The sequence below is a fragment of the Tamandua tetradactyla genome, chromosome 25 (genome assembly GCF_023851605.1).
Source record: "Tamandua tetradactyla isolate mTamTet1 chromosome 25, mTamTet1.pri, whole genome shotgun sequence".
Lineage (NCBI taxonomy): Eukaryota > Metazoa > Chordata > Mammalia > Pilosa > Myrmecophagidae > Tamandua > Tamandua tetradactyla.
The window spans coordinates 45,857,010-45,872,940 of NC_135351.1; the positions used below are offsets into that span (position 1 = coordinate 45,857,010).

The 15,931-nt window shown below is 50.1% G+C and overlaps 1 protein-coding gene across 3 annotated transcripts in view; it reads left to right on the forward strand.

Annotated features, from left to right (window-relative positions):
* STXBP5 (syntaxin binding protein 5) overlaps positions 1-15,691 on the forward strand; it is a 192,483-nt gene extending 176,792 nt beyond the window's left edge. For all 3 annotated transcript variants that reach the window (XM_077143412.1, XM_077143413.1, XM_077143414.1), the window contains 3 exons: positions 2,871-2,982; positions 9,500-9,720; positions 11,041-15,691. In XM_077143412.1, coding sequence (XP_076999527.1) covers positions 2,871-2,982; positions 9,500-9,720; positions 11,041-11,082 — 375 coding nt within the window. In that variant the 3' untranslated portion in view covers positions 11,083-15,691. The remainder of the gene's footprint in view (positions 1-2,870; positions 2,983-9,499; positions 9,721-11,040) is intronic.
* Positions 15,692-15,931: the final 240 nt, after the last annotated feature.

Sequence of the window (15,931 nt, forward strand, 5' to 3'; positions counted from 1 at the left end):
GTTTCTTAGCTATGATACCAAAAGCATGATCCTCAAAAGAACAAATTGATAGATTCAGCTGTCCAAAGGCTAAAATTGAAAAGACAACCATGCCAAGTTTTGGCGCAAATGCAGAGAATCTAAGACTCTCATACACTGCTAACAGAGAGTAAAATAGTACCGCTACTTTGGAAAACAGTTTAGCAGTTTCTTAAAAAGCTAAATGTTCAAACCTGGCTAATACCCAGCCATTCAATTCCTAGTTTTTCACCCAAGATAGAGGGAAATTTATGTTCATAGCTTCTTTATTTTTATTAGCCAAAAACTGGAAATGGTCCAGATGTCCTTATCAACAAATGAATGGGCAGATGGGACGTCCATTCAGTTCAAAACCACTCAGGACAGAAAGGCAGGGTCTCCACGCATCCAGAAACGTGCATGAATCTCAACATAATTATGCTGCATGAGAGAAGCCAGACAAAATAGTAAATTTTTTATTGTTCCATTTTTAGTTAACTCCAGAAAAAGGCAAGTTAACCTATAGGAGAGGAAGTGAATGAGCAGTTGCTCAGAGAAGGGGTTTGCGGCATTTGATGGGGAGGTTTTGCTGAGGGCGGGAGGAGACTCAGGTGGTGGATGTGTGCCCAGGTGGAGACTCGCCAAATTTACCAGTTGTACACTGGAATGTGCGCTGTTTATCGCAGGTCAGTTATACCTCAGTAAAGCTGGTTTTAGGAAGTAATGGATTCCAGGAACTTTCACTATCATGGAGAGGCAGTTACACAGAAGTATATGTTTATGGATAGAAACACCGGGAGCATTATTCTCATCTTGAGTGAAAACACAAGAAAAATGTGCAGTAAGCCATCTTTTCAAATTGAAAATTTATTTGTATTCATTTTTGAACCTTAAATAAACAGCATTATCATAAAGAAGTGGAATATACCAATTAGTACATTTTAAACAATTTGCTAAACTCGACTTACTTATAAACAAAAACCAACTACTCAGTGTGAAAAAGTGATAACTGTTAAACTATTGAACTTCTCTTAAATATATTATATATTCAGTATTAAAATGTGTAGCTGTTGTCATTGAAGGTATTTATTCAGACTCAATTTTTACAAAACAGAGTTTTAATGGAAACAACCAACTTCAGTGATTATCTGATGTCCTGTGAAAAGTTTATAGTGGTTCTCAGAGCCCAAAGCTTGACCAGCCCATGTGATGACTTCTCAATTGTAAACTTGTTCAGCTCCCACAGAGACTGATGAGACCCAAGAGCTAAAATCAGATAGGTGTTTGTGTTTCTTTATATTTATATTTTGGAGTGGTTAAAAAGTCCAAGGTATCATTTCAGAAATAATTTAGTATGAGTTGAGGTAGGGAGGTTCGCTTTTAGAGTTTGCCAGCATTTACTAGTCTTTAACATTAATCATCCTAAATAGTCAATTTAATCAAGGTTAAAAGCTGTATTTAATGCAAGTGAAAAAATACCTGTAAATAGCGTTTAATATTACTTTAATATATTCTTTGCCACACCAGTGTTTCTTCCCAGATCCTAATACTAAGACTTTGAGAAACAGTTAATTTTGAGCTTTAGAGATGAGCTAAAGCACTTCAGTGTGTCCCTTGTCTCTGACCCTGCTAATGTTCCTGGTGGGTGGCCGTGCTGGCCCCTGGCACCTGGTTTGTGGCCGTACTGTCCCCTGGCGAGAGGGAGGGAGGGGAGGGACACAGCCCAGACCCCTCGGGCTCCGGTACCTCTTCCTCTGGCTTTGTGTTTCTTCTTTGGAAAGTCACAGGCTCGTGAGAGCCCGTGGTCTAAGGTGCGGACAGCTGGAGGTGCGGCAGCTGTGGTCCCTCTGATAAGCTACGCCACCCTTTTCTTCAGCATAAAGAACAGTAAATGGTACAGTTTCCATAAAATCAGTGAGAGATAGTCTAAAAATGACTGGGAATATACCTAAAATCACCTTTGCTCTATAATGTAATGTACATTTGAACGCAGTAGTAGCTACCTGTATGTGGTGGGCTTTAACAGGTTTGATGTTTGAATTCAGAAAGTTTTCCTTCCAGGTGTACCCCTCTTTGCAGAAGCAGAGGCGAGGACGTGCCAGGGTTTCACTCCACTTCTGACTGAAACTGTGGTTAGTCCAGCTTCCGAAATGCCCCTGCTGCTCCTTGTCTGGTTGGGGAGGCCACCTCAGGGTGGGCGTCTCGCTGTGCGTTGTTGTCGTCGTAGCACCGCCTCCTCTGGCCATCGTCTCTTACGGAAGTTCCCGTTGCCCCCTTCAGTGATCAGCAAAATGAGTAACACTTCAGCAGCCCTTCTTTCCCAACTTACTCTTACCACTGCTGCTTGCTGGAGAAAGTTGACAGTAATATCAGAAAAATCAGACCATGTAGAAGGAAGTCTTCCCATTTTTCTACCAGATGCATGGCTGGTTGTCTGTGGGCCTAATTCTCTCCTAGCATATGTTTATGGGGGAAGAATCCATTCGTGTTTCCAAATCGCCAGTTTTCTGATGCAGCTGAAGGTCAAACTGACTTCCTTGTGTGTAGGAAGACCTAGTTATCATTATAGTGATCAATTTTGACAATGAGTTATGTGAAAATTTCGTCATGAAAGTTAGAATTTCCTACAGTTCAGTTGGAATATCATGTTTGCTCAACCGCCAGGAGCTGGCGGCAGGCTGGTCCAGTTGCCGTGATCTTAGGGCCGTGTGCGGGAGGCAGTGCCCAGGTCTGGCCACTCGAAGTGGCCGTCACTGTGACCCTCAGCAGGTGACGCCGTGCGCACACCACAAACGGCTCTGCGGTGGTGGCTCTGTGAGTACAGTTCACTTTCCCTGAAACTTTAACAATTCTAATTTGTTTTGATTTTAAAGGAAATGTTGGGTGAGCTCTTCACTCCTGTAGAAACACCTGAAGCACCAAACAGGGGATTCTTTAAAGGCTTGTTTGGAGGCGGTGCGCAGTCTCTTGATAGAGAAGAGCTATGTAAGTTCGTTTATTTAATTTGGATAATATATCTGTAAGATATTTGAGCCATAGAAATTTGTCTTACATATTTAAGTTATGTACAGTTTGTTCCTCTTTGGTACATCATAGTTAAAATATCTATGTTTTAGTAAAACACATGAAATTATTTTAGTAAAATACATGAAATAGTTAAAAATATTCTTTGTGTCATTGAGGCCAGACAGTTTGGAATAACATTTCCACCAAGGACAACTGATATGTTAAGCAAAAATTTAAAAACTATGTATGTGTATCTGTCTGTCTGTTTTTAATTCCTTTAAGCAAAAAGGAGCCAATGACATAGTAAGGAGTTTTCAGGAAGGGAGCGTGCGTGGGGGAGGGTGGGCACCCGGTGCTCATCCTGGAGCAGTTTATTGGCTGGAGTCGGAGGCTGAGAAACTGGGGTACTCATCTGTGTTGGGGGCCGCGAGCGGAGCTAAGAATGTCCGAGACATGCACTCGTGGAGACAGAGAACACGCTGGAAGGACCTTGCTCCTCTGGATGCCAGGACTTACTCTAAAGCTGCAATTGCTAAAGCAGGTGTCAGAGTGCGAAGGACGCAAAGCCCGTCCAAGCTCACCAGGCTCCTTGGCGAGTGATGGGCACGGCAGGCCTTTCCCTCAGTGGGTCAGGGGCTCCTGGGACTCCAGGCAGGGAAAGGGCAGAGCGAGACCATCATAGCAGCACTCAACCATTTTCGGGGGGATCTACGCCTCTCTAAGAAAAACGATGTCCCAGGATGGTGACTGGTGCTGTGGTTGGTTCACATGGGGCCTCAGGGACCCACTGAGTCAGCTACAGCACCCATGCACCAAGGCCCAGGTCAGGCAGGGATGGGGAGGGGCCCAGGAGTTGTGGTGGCAGTGGTGGGGCCTGTGGGGGGGTCGTGGCAGCACTGGGTCCTGGTGAGGACCGTGGCAGCAGAGGTGGTGGGGAGGCCCACACAGCAGCAACAGATGCCCTGGGAATGCTCGGGGCACTGTTGGAATAAACACACTGTCACATCGCAGGAGACCATGATGAGAAATGTAGAGAATCAAAAGGAGACATAACAGGATCTCTTGTGCTTCCGTGCCTTCCCCCGGGCTTCTGTGCCATCCCCCGGGCTTCCGTGCCATCCCCCTGGGCTTCCGTGCCATCCCCCAAGTTTCTGTGCCATCCCCCAAGGTTCTGTGCCATCCCCCGAGCTTCCATGTCATCCCCCGAGCTTCTGTGCCATCCCCTGGCCTTCCGTGCCATCCTCCCAGGCTTCCGTGCCATCCCCTGAGGTTCCGTGTCATCCTGCCGGGCTTCTGTGCCATCCCCTGAGCTTCCGTGCCATCCCCTGAGCTTCCGTGCCATCCCCTGAGCTTCCGTGCCATTCCCCGGCTTCCGTGCCATCTTCCCGGGCTTCTGTGCCATCTTCCTGAGCTTCCGTGCCATCCTCCCAGGCTTCCGTGCCATCCCCCGAGGTTCCGTGCCATCCCCCGAGGTTCCGTGCCATCCCCCCAAGCTTCCATGTCATCCCCCTGAGGTTTTGTGCCACCTACTAGAGTCATAAGGGGCCTGCAGACAGCTCAACTTCAGGCGCATTTCAACGTGCCACAGTTCCGTTTTCCGTGCAGGCTTCAGGCACACAGCAGTGACCAGGGCCTCCGTTGAGCATGGCCTTGTCTCCACCATTGTGGCATGTGGCTGCCGCCCCAGAGTTGCTGGTGAGGAGGGAGGCAGTGAGAGGGTGGCTGTGGCTGCCAGGCCTGCCCTGCTTGAAACTGGCATACTGCCCGGTGTTGCTCTCTAGACAGCATTGGAGACTTAGAAACACTCTGAATAAACTTAATGAAATTTGTGAACTTTTAAAGGTAATACAGGAGAATGTCTTCATGACCTTGCAGTAGGAAAAGATTTCTTCAGACACGGAAAACACTAATCACAAAGGAAAAGACTGGTAAATCTGACCACCTGAGAAAATTCAGTGTTCCAAAAGACAGTGAAAAGGCAAAATCTAAGCCCCGAGAAAGAATGAAAAGACAAGACACTAAAGAGGAGGAGGCATTTGCAGCTAATGAAATGTCCAACTCAAGTCTTCTATCCAGAATATAGAAAGAACACCTCAAAGTTCAATGTGCAAAACAGACAGTTCGCAGAAAAGCTGGCATGTCACGAAAGAGGAGTCCCTCGTGGCCAGAAAGCGCATTGTCTTAGGTTCTCCTGACACGCGGCCAAGCACATGGCAGCGTCTCTTTTCTCTATTGGTTCCGCCAACTCCAGGCTCTGCTGCTCCTGCGGCTTCTCTTTGCGTCCACTTCCCTCTGCTCCCCAGGACTCAGCCACGGGGGCTGGAGCCACCCTCGCTCCATGTGGGCACCTTAACCAGCTCCACCTCCACGGCCCACTCATGCTGGGCACACGCCTTCTTCGGACCACCGTCCACTCACGCTGGGCACACACCCCTGCCCCCCAGCACTGCTGGACGCTCCGGCCACAACAAGCAGGGAAGAACTGAAACTGTCTCAATTCACAGAGGGCATGAAAACCCTAGAAAGTCCACAAAACAATATTTTAATAAATGAGTTCAGCAAGTTTGCAGGACAGAGGAGTAACGTAAAAGGTCAACTGCAGTGGGTGGGCTACAGGGACTCAGTGGCAGAGTTCTCCCCTGCTGTACCAAAGACCCAGGTTCGGTTCCCAGTACCTGCCCATGTGAAAAAAGTCAATTGCATCTCTGCACACTAGCAGTGAACAATCTGAAGAGCTCCATTTACAGTAGCATCAAAAAGATACACTGCTTAGGAATAGATTTACCAAAGGAAGTACAGCACTTGCACACCCAGAGTTGCAAAATACCACCTGAGGAAAGTAAAGAAGACAAGAGCAATAAGTGGCACGGCAGCCGTAGTCCTGCTGCAGAGGCTTAGCCTTTTGTGAAGGCGTCCAGGAGCCCTAAACGGGTCTGCACACATGGCACGGTGCCTAAGGAAGCCCTGCTGGGTTTTTACAGAAATCACAAGCTGATCCTAACATTCGTATGGAAATGCAAAGAGTCCAGAATATCAAAAAAAAATTTTAATTCATAAAAAACATGTTTGAAAAAGAAAAAGTTGGAGGACTCACATTTTCTGGTTTCAAAACTTACTATAGTTATAGTGACCAAGATAGTGCAGTCCTCCGTGTGTGCAGACAAACGGATGGGATAGAACTGTGAGAGCAGAGCCAAGTCTCGCCTTTAGGGTGAGCTGGTTTCAGACAAGAATACCAAAACAGTTTAATAGGGGAAGAATTGCCTTTTCAGTGAATGGTGCTGGAACACCTGGGTATCTGCACATGAAATGATAAAGTTGGCCTGTACAGATACAAATACAAAAATTAACTCCATTCAAAAACCTCATGAGAACTTAACCTATAAGACTTGTAGAAGGAATCACAGACACAAATCTTCGCGGCCTTGGAAGGTCATGTTTTCTTACATGTGTCACCTAAAACACAAGCAAAGAAAAATAGACTTCATCAAAATTTAAAATGTGTGTTTCAAAGGACGCATATCATGGACGTGAACAAGGAACCCACAGAATGGGTTGCAAGTCACATATATTTCTATCTTATGTTTGATAAAGGCCTAGTATCCAGGAAATATAAAAACTCTTAAACTCAGCAATAAAAGGGCAAATCCTACAATTTAAAATGGGCAAAGGGTGTGAGTAGACATTTCTCCATAGAAGATATATAAATGTCCTTCATGAAAAGATTTTCAGCATCATTAGCCATCTGGGAAATGCAAATCAAAGCCACAATGAGGTCCCGCTTCACACCCCCGAGAATGGCTAGAATTAAAAAGACAATGACGAGTGTTGGTGAGGATGTGGGGAAATTAGGAACCGTGTACGCTGCTAGAGGGAAGGTAAGACGGTACAGCCGCTGTGGATGGCTGTCTGACTGCTGATCAGAAAGCCAAGTGGAGAGTGACCGTGTGACCCAGCAATTCCACTCCTGGGCATGTGCTCCAGAGAAAGGAAACCATGTCCACAAGAGAACTTGTGGACAAGCACTATGTGTAAGAGCCCAGAGCTGGAAACACCCTACTGCTTGTCTGCAGAAGTGCTGGGAGCCAAGTGTGCTGTGCCCATAAACGGGGTGTCCTTTGGCCATGAAAAAGGGTTGGGCCGGACATGCGCTGCAACACAGGTGAACCTTGGAAACATTATGCCGAGCAAAAGAAGCCAGCAAGGAAGGCCGCATATGGTGTGGCTCCATGCTTAGGACGTGTCCAGAACAGGCGAACCCATAGACAGAAAGGAGGTGCCAGGACTGGGGCAGTGGGGAGTCGAGTTACTGCTTTATGGGGACACAGCTTGTTCAGGCTGATGAAGCGGCAGTGGGCGCACAGCCTCACGAATCTACTAAAAACCACCTGAAAGGGAGGAATTTTATGGTAGGTAGATTATATTTCAATTAAAAAGAATTGTGCTGACATCCAGCGGGACACAGAGAGGACACTGAGTGAGGCACTGTGGGAGCAGCTGAAAGCAGCCCAGTGTTCAGAGACGAGAGCAAGTGAGTAGATGGTGGGGTGTCTATGCCACGTGAATATCGACCTCAGCCACGCGCCAGCACACGGAAGCTCTTGGAAAGCACCTGTCTTTTTTCCGTGGGACACAGAAGCCACACTCAAGTGAAAATAAGAGTCTGTCTATGGGGGGACTGAGACTGAGAAGCGGAGAAGAACTATCGGCACAGGGGGTGGGGTGGGGGGTCAGTTATTGCAGGGCCGGAGCCCACAAGAGACCTGCTTTCACCCGGGGAAAGAGGCAGGGCTGCTTGCTTCCTTGTAATCTGGGCAGTAGGTACATTATATGTCAAAACAGCAAAGCTTAAATGGAAAGCAAGAATTAATGTTAAATCAAAATATTCTGTATTGCTGAGTTTGAAGTTGTTTTAGATTTATAAGACATTTGCTTTTCCCTGGTTCCTTTTACATGGAAAATATTATCCTTTTTTTTAATCGTAATAATTGTGAAGAAATCACATTGCGTCTAGAACTTATGAAACCCACAGTACCTCTGGGGAAGTCAGTGCCATTGTTTTCCTGGCCTCGTGGACTAAACAGGCACGCTGTGGGTGGCAGGGTAAGGGTGCAGGTCTGAGTGGAGAGGGAGAACTCTGGAGTCCGGTCAGATTGGGCGGGGGGTGGGCGGGAGTCCCCCGGGTAGGTGGGGAGGCCCCCGGGTGGGGACCCCAGGCCTGCTGTGCCCCGGGGGAGTAACAGGTGGCTGTGCCAGGCCCCCGGGAGGGGAGGCGCACAGGAGGGGCTTATGCCTCGCAGCCGGGGGCCCGGCAGGGTCGGCACCCAGGGGACCCGGAGCAGCCGTGAGCGGGTCTGGTGCAGGCAGGGGCCCTGGGGGGCACGTGGCGGGGTGGACAGAGGGCAGCAGGCGTCAGCGCTCGACAAACCTTGGAACCGTGCTGCGGTCTGTTAGGTGGCGGGGGGAGGGGGAGGGCTGCGAGGTCCCGAGAGCATCTGAAAGAGGGGATTGGTCTCTCTGGTGCGTGGCACCGTGGGTGGGAACAAGGAGCCTGCACGGCCGCGGCCTCTGAAGACGAATGGAAGACCGGGTTAGTCCTGTCTTCAGGTTTCTCTGCCTTTGAGCCTAAGCATAGTGTTTTTTGAGAAAGCATGAAACAAACTAAATCAAATCTCTGCCTCTAAGTGTAAACCTCTTACCTTTAAGTGAATTAATCTTTATTTTTGCCTGTGTAAGGGTAATTACTGCCATCACGGGAACCGGTTCAGGACACATCCACTCCTCAAATCATTCCCAGCCCCCAGAGGCGAAGTAGTACAAAGTAGAATAGTGTGCTTTGCATGTCTGAAGGAGGATCTGAAGATGATTAAAAACATTACAGTAAAAGAAAAGCATGTCCTACTGCGTGTGTGCATGTGTTAATGGTTTTCATTTCTGCCCATCTCCCCACCCCCACCCGTCCCCCCACCCCGTCCCCCATCTCTCACCCGTCCCCCCCACCTGTCCCCCATCCCTCACTCGTCCCCATCCCCCACCCGTCCCCCCACCCCATCCCCATCCCCCACCCGTCCCCCCACCCCATCCCCATCCCCCACCCGTCCCCCCACCTGTCCCCCATCCCTCACTCGTCCCCATCCCCCACCCGTCCCCCCACCCCGTCCCCCATCTCTCACCCGTCCCCCCACCTGTCCCCCATCCCTCACTCGTCCCCATCCCCCACCCGTCCCCCACCCCGTCCCCATCCCCCACCCATCCCCACCCCCCACCTGTCCCCATCCCCCACCCGTCCCCCCACCCCGTCCCCATCCCCCACCCATCCCCACCCCCCACCTGTCCCCATCCCCCACCCGTCCCCCCACCCCGTCCCCATCCCCACCCATCCCCACCCCCCCACCTGTCCCCATCCCCCACTCGTCCCCATCCCCCACCCGTTCCCCCACCCCGTCCCCCATCCCCCACCCATCCCCGTCCCCCCACCTGTCCCCCCCGCCTGCAGTTGGAGAAGCAGCCTCAGGCAAGGCCTCCAGGAGCCTCGTGCAGCACATCCCAGGGCCCGGGGGCACCGAAGGAGTCAAGGGAGCAGCCTCGGGCGTCGCCGGCGAGCTGGCCCGTGCCAGGCTAGCCCTGGACGAGCGTGGACAGAAGCTCGGGGAGCTGGAGGAGAGGGCCGCGGCCATGCTGGCCAGTGCAGACTCTTTCTCCAGACACGCGCACGAGGCACGTCCCCGGCATGCCCCACCGTGGCACGCTCGGCCCTCGCATATCCTTCATATATGCCCCCATTCCTGGTTTTTCCCATCAGAGGGAATTGTTATGCCGTCCATCAGCCTGGGTCTCTTTACTGAGGTTTCTAAATTTAAGAAGCCTCGTCTTCCGGCCCTTGTCAGCCCTCTCAGGAAGGGCAGTGGCGCTGCCTGTTTGTCCCACTTCTGGGGCCCCCAGGTGCTGTCAGCTCCTGGGCGTCGGTGTGTGTGAGTGCTCGGAGCCCACACACACCTCTGTAGACCTCAGCCTCCCTCTTTGCTCCCCGGCAGAGCCCGGCACTTGAAATTGGCAGCATGTCCGTCAATATGCAGTAGTCTGTCTGTCTTATAGACAGCTCAGCTAGGGGATCTGGGCTCGAGTCAGACTGTAGCCTGACCCGATTGCTGGCCACTCGCCCTCAGCTGCCCTCCTCGACCTCTGGGGAGCCAAGTCAGCCCCTGTGACTCTAGTGCTGGCTGCCGGTACCTGCCCTTCCTCCCCCTTCCCATCCGGCCACAGCTGCCTTGCTGAGGGCTCGGAAACCAGGAAGGCTTGGCCGAGGCCACTGGGCCCAGCGAATGGGCAGGTGAGGCCGTGTGGGTGGGCGGGGGGGTGGGGGCTGTGCGAGCAGGCAGGGTTCCTGTGGGGGGGTGGGGGTTGTACGAGTAGGAGGGGATCCTGCAGGTGGGCAGGCAGGCACCTCTCCCGCCCCACTTGGCCGTGGCCCCTGTGGGCCGCGTGTGGTCAGTTCCAATGGTCTGACGTTTGGCTTCCCTGCTTCCTCCAGGGCATTCTGCGTCCATAGCTGGTCGGGAGCCACGCTGGGCCGGGCCCTGGTTTCAGCCCTGTTGCCCTGGTAACTCCTGAAGCTCAGGCTCTGTCCCCTGTGAGGTATCATAGGGGATGCTGTGCCGTGCGGACACAGAGAGTGGTCAGTCCACTGAGCTGGCGGTCATGTCGCTGCTGAAACTTCCATTCCCCAGGTTCTTTCTTTAAGCAGCATTTTTAGTTCAATTAGTGAGTTGAAAACTCCTTTACCTGGAGGGGACTCAGCTAGATCCTAAAGAAATACACTGCACCGACGTTCGCTTCCACGACATCTCCGCGAGCTGTGAAAGCCTGTAGGTTCTTGGTACCCCGTTCCCAGCGCCTGCTCGCAGCTGAGCCCAAGGCACAAGGCCACCCCGCCACTGAGGGTCTCAGGATGGTGGGATGGTTTTTAAAAATATGGAAACCACTTGTAAGCATTAATGTGGTATTTTTAAACTTTCTTTTTCTTGTTTTTCCCCATAGATGATGTTAAAATATAAAGATAAGAAGTGGTACCAGTTCTGACCGCCACACCCTGCCAGAACCAGCTGCGCCCGGAAGGGGAAGTTGCCCTGTTGAGTTTTTGCTGATTTCTCTAGGAAAGTGAATGTTTCGGAGGCCCACCCCAGAGCCCGCCTTCCCCACCCTGGCGCCCCACAGGCCCCCCGCCTGCCTGGGTGTGACCTGCCCGACAGTTGGGGGGCCTGGCAGATCCCTGCCCTGCCTCCCCGCAGCAAGCGTCCACCTGCCAAAACCACAGGGGAGGCGAGGCAGAGGGCAGCGGCCCGTGGCAGAAACCTCCTGGGGGGCCTTGAATGAGAAGCTCGGACAGGCCCCACGGCCCCCAAAGCGCGGCCCTGGCACCTCTTGCCTGGTGGTGTGCACTTGTGTCCAACGCAGAACATGGCAGTGAAGCCCTTCTCGGGGAGAAGGGAGGCTGCGGCCTGACTGGGCAGCCTCGTTTTGGGGTGCACCGGCAGGGCACGGGGCAGGCTCCGTGCAGGAAGGGGGCTCTGCGCCGGCCTCACCGAGGTGGCGCAGGGGGCTCTGACCAAACTGGGGACTGGCTACATTTGTAGACATGTTGCAATTGGCTATGGTTTTCATTTATGCTTGAATTTTTATAAAATGTTAAACCAAATGTAACTTTGCATTATTTAATTAAAACTGCTGGGAAAAAAAAGAGTTTTCTTCTTGCCTTGAAGCACTCAGCCCCGGTGGAGAGGCCCCTGCGTGTCCACAGTTGCAGCAGCCGCAGGGGCTGTCTCTGCCCACGTGCCACCCGTGGGGAGAGCCACATGCCTGCAGCCCCGTCTCCAGCCTGTGCTGATACCCGCACAGCACCTTGTGCAGAAGGCAGCGAGGCCCTGTTCCCCATCGAGGACTTAGGAGGACAGGAGCCCTGCGTCCTCGGCCACCGTGGGCAGCGGCCAGCCAGTGCCCAGGAGAGAGCAGCAGCGTGAACAGAGCGTCCCTGTCCCCTGCGAGCGCAACTGTTTACTGTCAGCCTTCTTTCATCAAGAGGCACCCCGAGCACAAATGACAGCGGACGTGCACGTACAGGGCGTTTGCACACCCCGTCTCTGCCTCGCGTGCAGGGCGTTTGCACACCCCGTCTCTGCCTCACGTGCAGGGCATTTGCACACCCCGTCTCTGCCTCACGTGCAGGGCGTTTGCACACCCTGTCTCTGCCTCGCGTGCAGGTCATTTGCACACCCCGTCTCTGCCTTGCGTGCAGGGTGTTTGCACACCCCGTCTCTGCCTCGTTCTTCCCTGTCCCTCGGCCATCTTCCTTGTTTACTTTGTATAATGTGCACTGCTGAATATGAAAGTTTACATTAAAGCTGACTTAAAATATTGGGAAACAACTAAATACATGTGAAGAAGACAAATCATCAAACCAAAAGACGTTTTAGAAGTACAGCCATGTTCAAAGTTTTTTAATCTGTAGAAGGGACTAGTAAATGACTTGGTTTTAGTTGCCAGCTGTGTGATGAACATTCAGCAGTTTACACATTGCTCGATTTGTATCAGATATTTCCTCAGTGCCCATTTTTCAGTGATGGGTCACAGGAAGTGTTACGCCATTTTTAAAAGGCTTGGTTTTGTGAATATTGTCCATGAAGTCAGCAGTTAGAGGTCTGAAGAAGTTGGGAAGCTCTGAAATAAAGTAATACACTGACTGGTTCCCAGTTCCCTAATTTGCTGTGTTATTTTATATTAATTGCTATCAACTTCATCATTACAACCTGTCGTTTATAAAATGGGCCAGTATCATTAACTGTTTTTCAAGTAGAGTGGATACATTTGCCTGAGATGGGTTTTAGAGGGAATTTGGATGTCTGAGTAATTTTATTTCACTTTTAAGTTAGTCTATGGATTGTGCACAGCAAACCGGAACTCTTTCGGGGGATTAGAAGGCCTGGGGTGTGTCCTGAGTCTAGAGGATAACTTCCCAGAGTTGCTCTCAATTGGGTTTGTAGCCATGAGCCAGTCTGCAGGACTAACTAACCCAGGGGATTCATTGTTATCTGGGAGATGGCAGCTGTTGTTTTTTCTTTCTAAATGCAAAAAGTACTCATCACCAGCAACCCACAAGAGGGTGAGTTAGTTCAGGAAAACACTTGTGTGTTAGAAAAGTGCAGCCTCGAGGTCACCCTCTGCTGCCGGGGCCCTCAGCTCTCAAGTCACTGCTGTGTCTGTCGCAGAAAGTGGCTCTGTAGGAACCACGTGCCCATCCCTGCGCTCTCTCCATCCTCAGACCCAGATGCATGTGCTCTGGCAGGCACCTGGAATGTAGGTTCATTGACAGACTCTGTATATTCCATTCCTTTCAGTTTTGCTTCTTTGTAATCCCCTCAATTTGCAAAAATGATTGTAGATAGAACCGAACTATTACTAATTTCTTAATCTGATGTTTTTATGGAAGTGGAAAATGCCCATTTGTCTTGTGTGTAGCATATTACAGTTTAAGTGTAGTGCTTTCAAGTAAAAGAAGTCGTCTTTCCTTTACTTAGGATATGTTAATTCCTCTGAAGTTGTTTGAATTAAGTGTGAAAGTGTTGACTCTAGTGCTTGGCAGGGGCGGGGGGGGGGGGGCAGCTGACAGTAGGACAGGGGGCTTTGGAGGGGGGACGGGCCTGAGCATGGCATGGCATGCTGTCAGGGAAGCTGCATCCAGGTCACACTTTTTGTGTGGCACAGATTTATATTTTAATTTGGGGATTTTGTTTGCTTTTGCAAAATGAAGAGGACTGAACTTTTAAACTTGAATTTTTCTGCAGTTTTTTAGGTACTGAAACTTTTTGTCATTTAAGACCACATTCCTCAGTTCAAAGCAAATGCTACATATTTACAAAACACACCAAAGTTATGTGTGAACTGAGCATGGCTTTAAAACTTCTGCTGGGTTTTATATGGTTTCCAAGGATGGAAAAATGGTAAACTCATCTGCTGTGAGCCACTGTTCTCATCTTAAATGATTGCAACACTTCCAGATTTGTTTTGAGATCAGACAGGAAAGTTCTATTTAAACACACTGCTAGCAAATATACTTTTAGTTTTAAAATGGAATTTTTATAGCTGCATTCTTTAATTTTTAAAATGGTGAACTTGTTAAGTTTAAGTCAAAGTACTTAAAAAGTATGTATATTATCCATACAAAAAAGTTGTTTTATGCTTATAATAAGAAATATAAGTATCTCATATCGAGATACAATTAATTTTTAAAAATCATACATCATTAAAAAGTCTTCACACATGACAGGAAAGATATTGTTGCTGTGGTTTAAAAAAAAATATTCAAAAACTTCTATTGAGCATTTTCAAACCTTACCTCTCCTTGGTGGGGAAATACCCACAACAAGAATGACAAAACCGTCCTCAGTGGCTGCAGCTGCTGCCAGCACCCCTCTAACAACTCTCCAAAAAGATGTAGACACTTAAAACCATGTCCCAGGTATTCTCTTCTACCTTTTAAAAATAACTTTCCAAAAATGAAGAGTATTTTTGTCAATGAAGGATTTATTTTGTAGTTTACAGAGTTTGTTTCTGATGCTTTGATACTTGGTCAGTACTCCCAGGCTTTTTGTCTGTATTTACTTTGGAAGCACTCCTGTGCCCTAAGCACCCCCCTTCCCTGCGCCCTAAGCACCCCCCTCCCCTGCGCCCTAAGCACCCCCCTCCCCTGCACCCTAAGCACCCCCTCTCCCTCGAAGTGGTTGAGCCTGTGGTATTGAAAGTCATGCCACGACTTGTTTTCTCATTTGAGAACGTGCGAGGCTGCTACCGCAGCTTTGCTCCTTGCACTTGCCACTGCTCAGCTGTCTCCAGTGCGCTCCACACCGGGGTCCCTATGATGGGCATTAGAGCCCGAGGGGGGCAGGAAATGGCAGCAGAGAAGGAGGGGGCCTCGGCTACCCGAGCCCCATCCGCGGACCCCAGCCTGGGCCTCAGGTTGCTGCTGGGTTATGGCCCGTTCCATCGGGTGCCAGCTCTGCTGTCCTCTCTGTCAGGAGCGTTGCGAATGTCAGTTTTGCTGGTATCTCACAGTGAGACTCATCATTAAGTTACTCAAATTTGGTACTGTGTGAGATGTAAATAAATCAGCATTACTTTGTTGTGGATTGTTTGGCTCAGGCATTTAAAAGGCATCCAGGCTAATGGCAATGGAACTCTGCTTTTGGAGTTGTAGAGTTACGCTTTTGCTGTGTGCTTTGTGTCGTCTGAACTTTGCTTCAGCAGAGGACGGAGTCAGCAGATGGGAACAGGCTCCCAGCACCCGGCGGCCGAGATCACGGGCGCCCCAAAAACGCGCAGGAAGGCTGCAGGGGCCCCCGCCTCGCAGGCGCTCCCCACCTTACCTGTCGCCGGCAGATGCCTGCTGGACCTCGCTGCCCGGACCTGGCCGGCACCAGCTGCGTGCTTTGCAGCTGTTTTGCATCTTTTATTTCGCAGCAAAAGGTTAAAATTAGGCAACAAAATATTTTTGTGAATAAATGCCATTAAGCTGGTATTTTTTAAAATGTATTATAAATTAATGTTTCTGGACATGTTCCAGTAGATGTATTTGAACGTCTCTTTATGTGAAGGGCTCTAACTGGGCAAATTAAAATCATGTCTCCTGAAGCCAAGCAAGCCCTTTTTCTTGGAAAATGTGTTCTTTTTTTCCTCTGAACTGTGGAATTAACCCATCATGTAACTTAAGCAAATAGTAAAGTCGATTCCTACCCTAGCCAAGGACAAGTGGGGGTAAATCCATCGCTTCACTCTGCGTGGGGGCGGGGTGGGGGGCCCACGCCCGTGACGTGCAGACGGCCCCAGACGGCATCGCCGCTCACCCCCGTGGCCCTCCGCGCAAGGCCGGGTCAGCGCA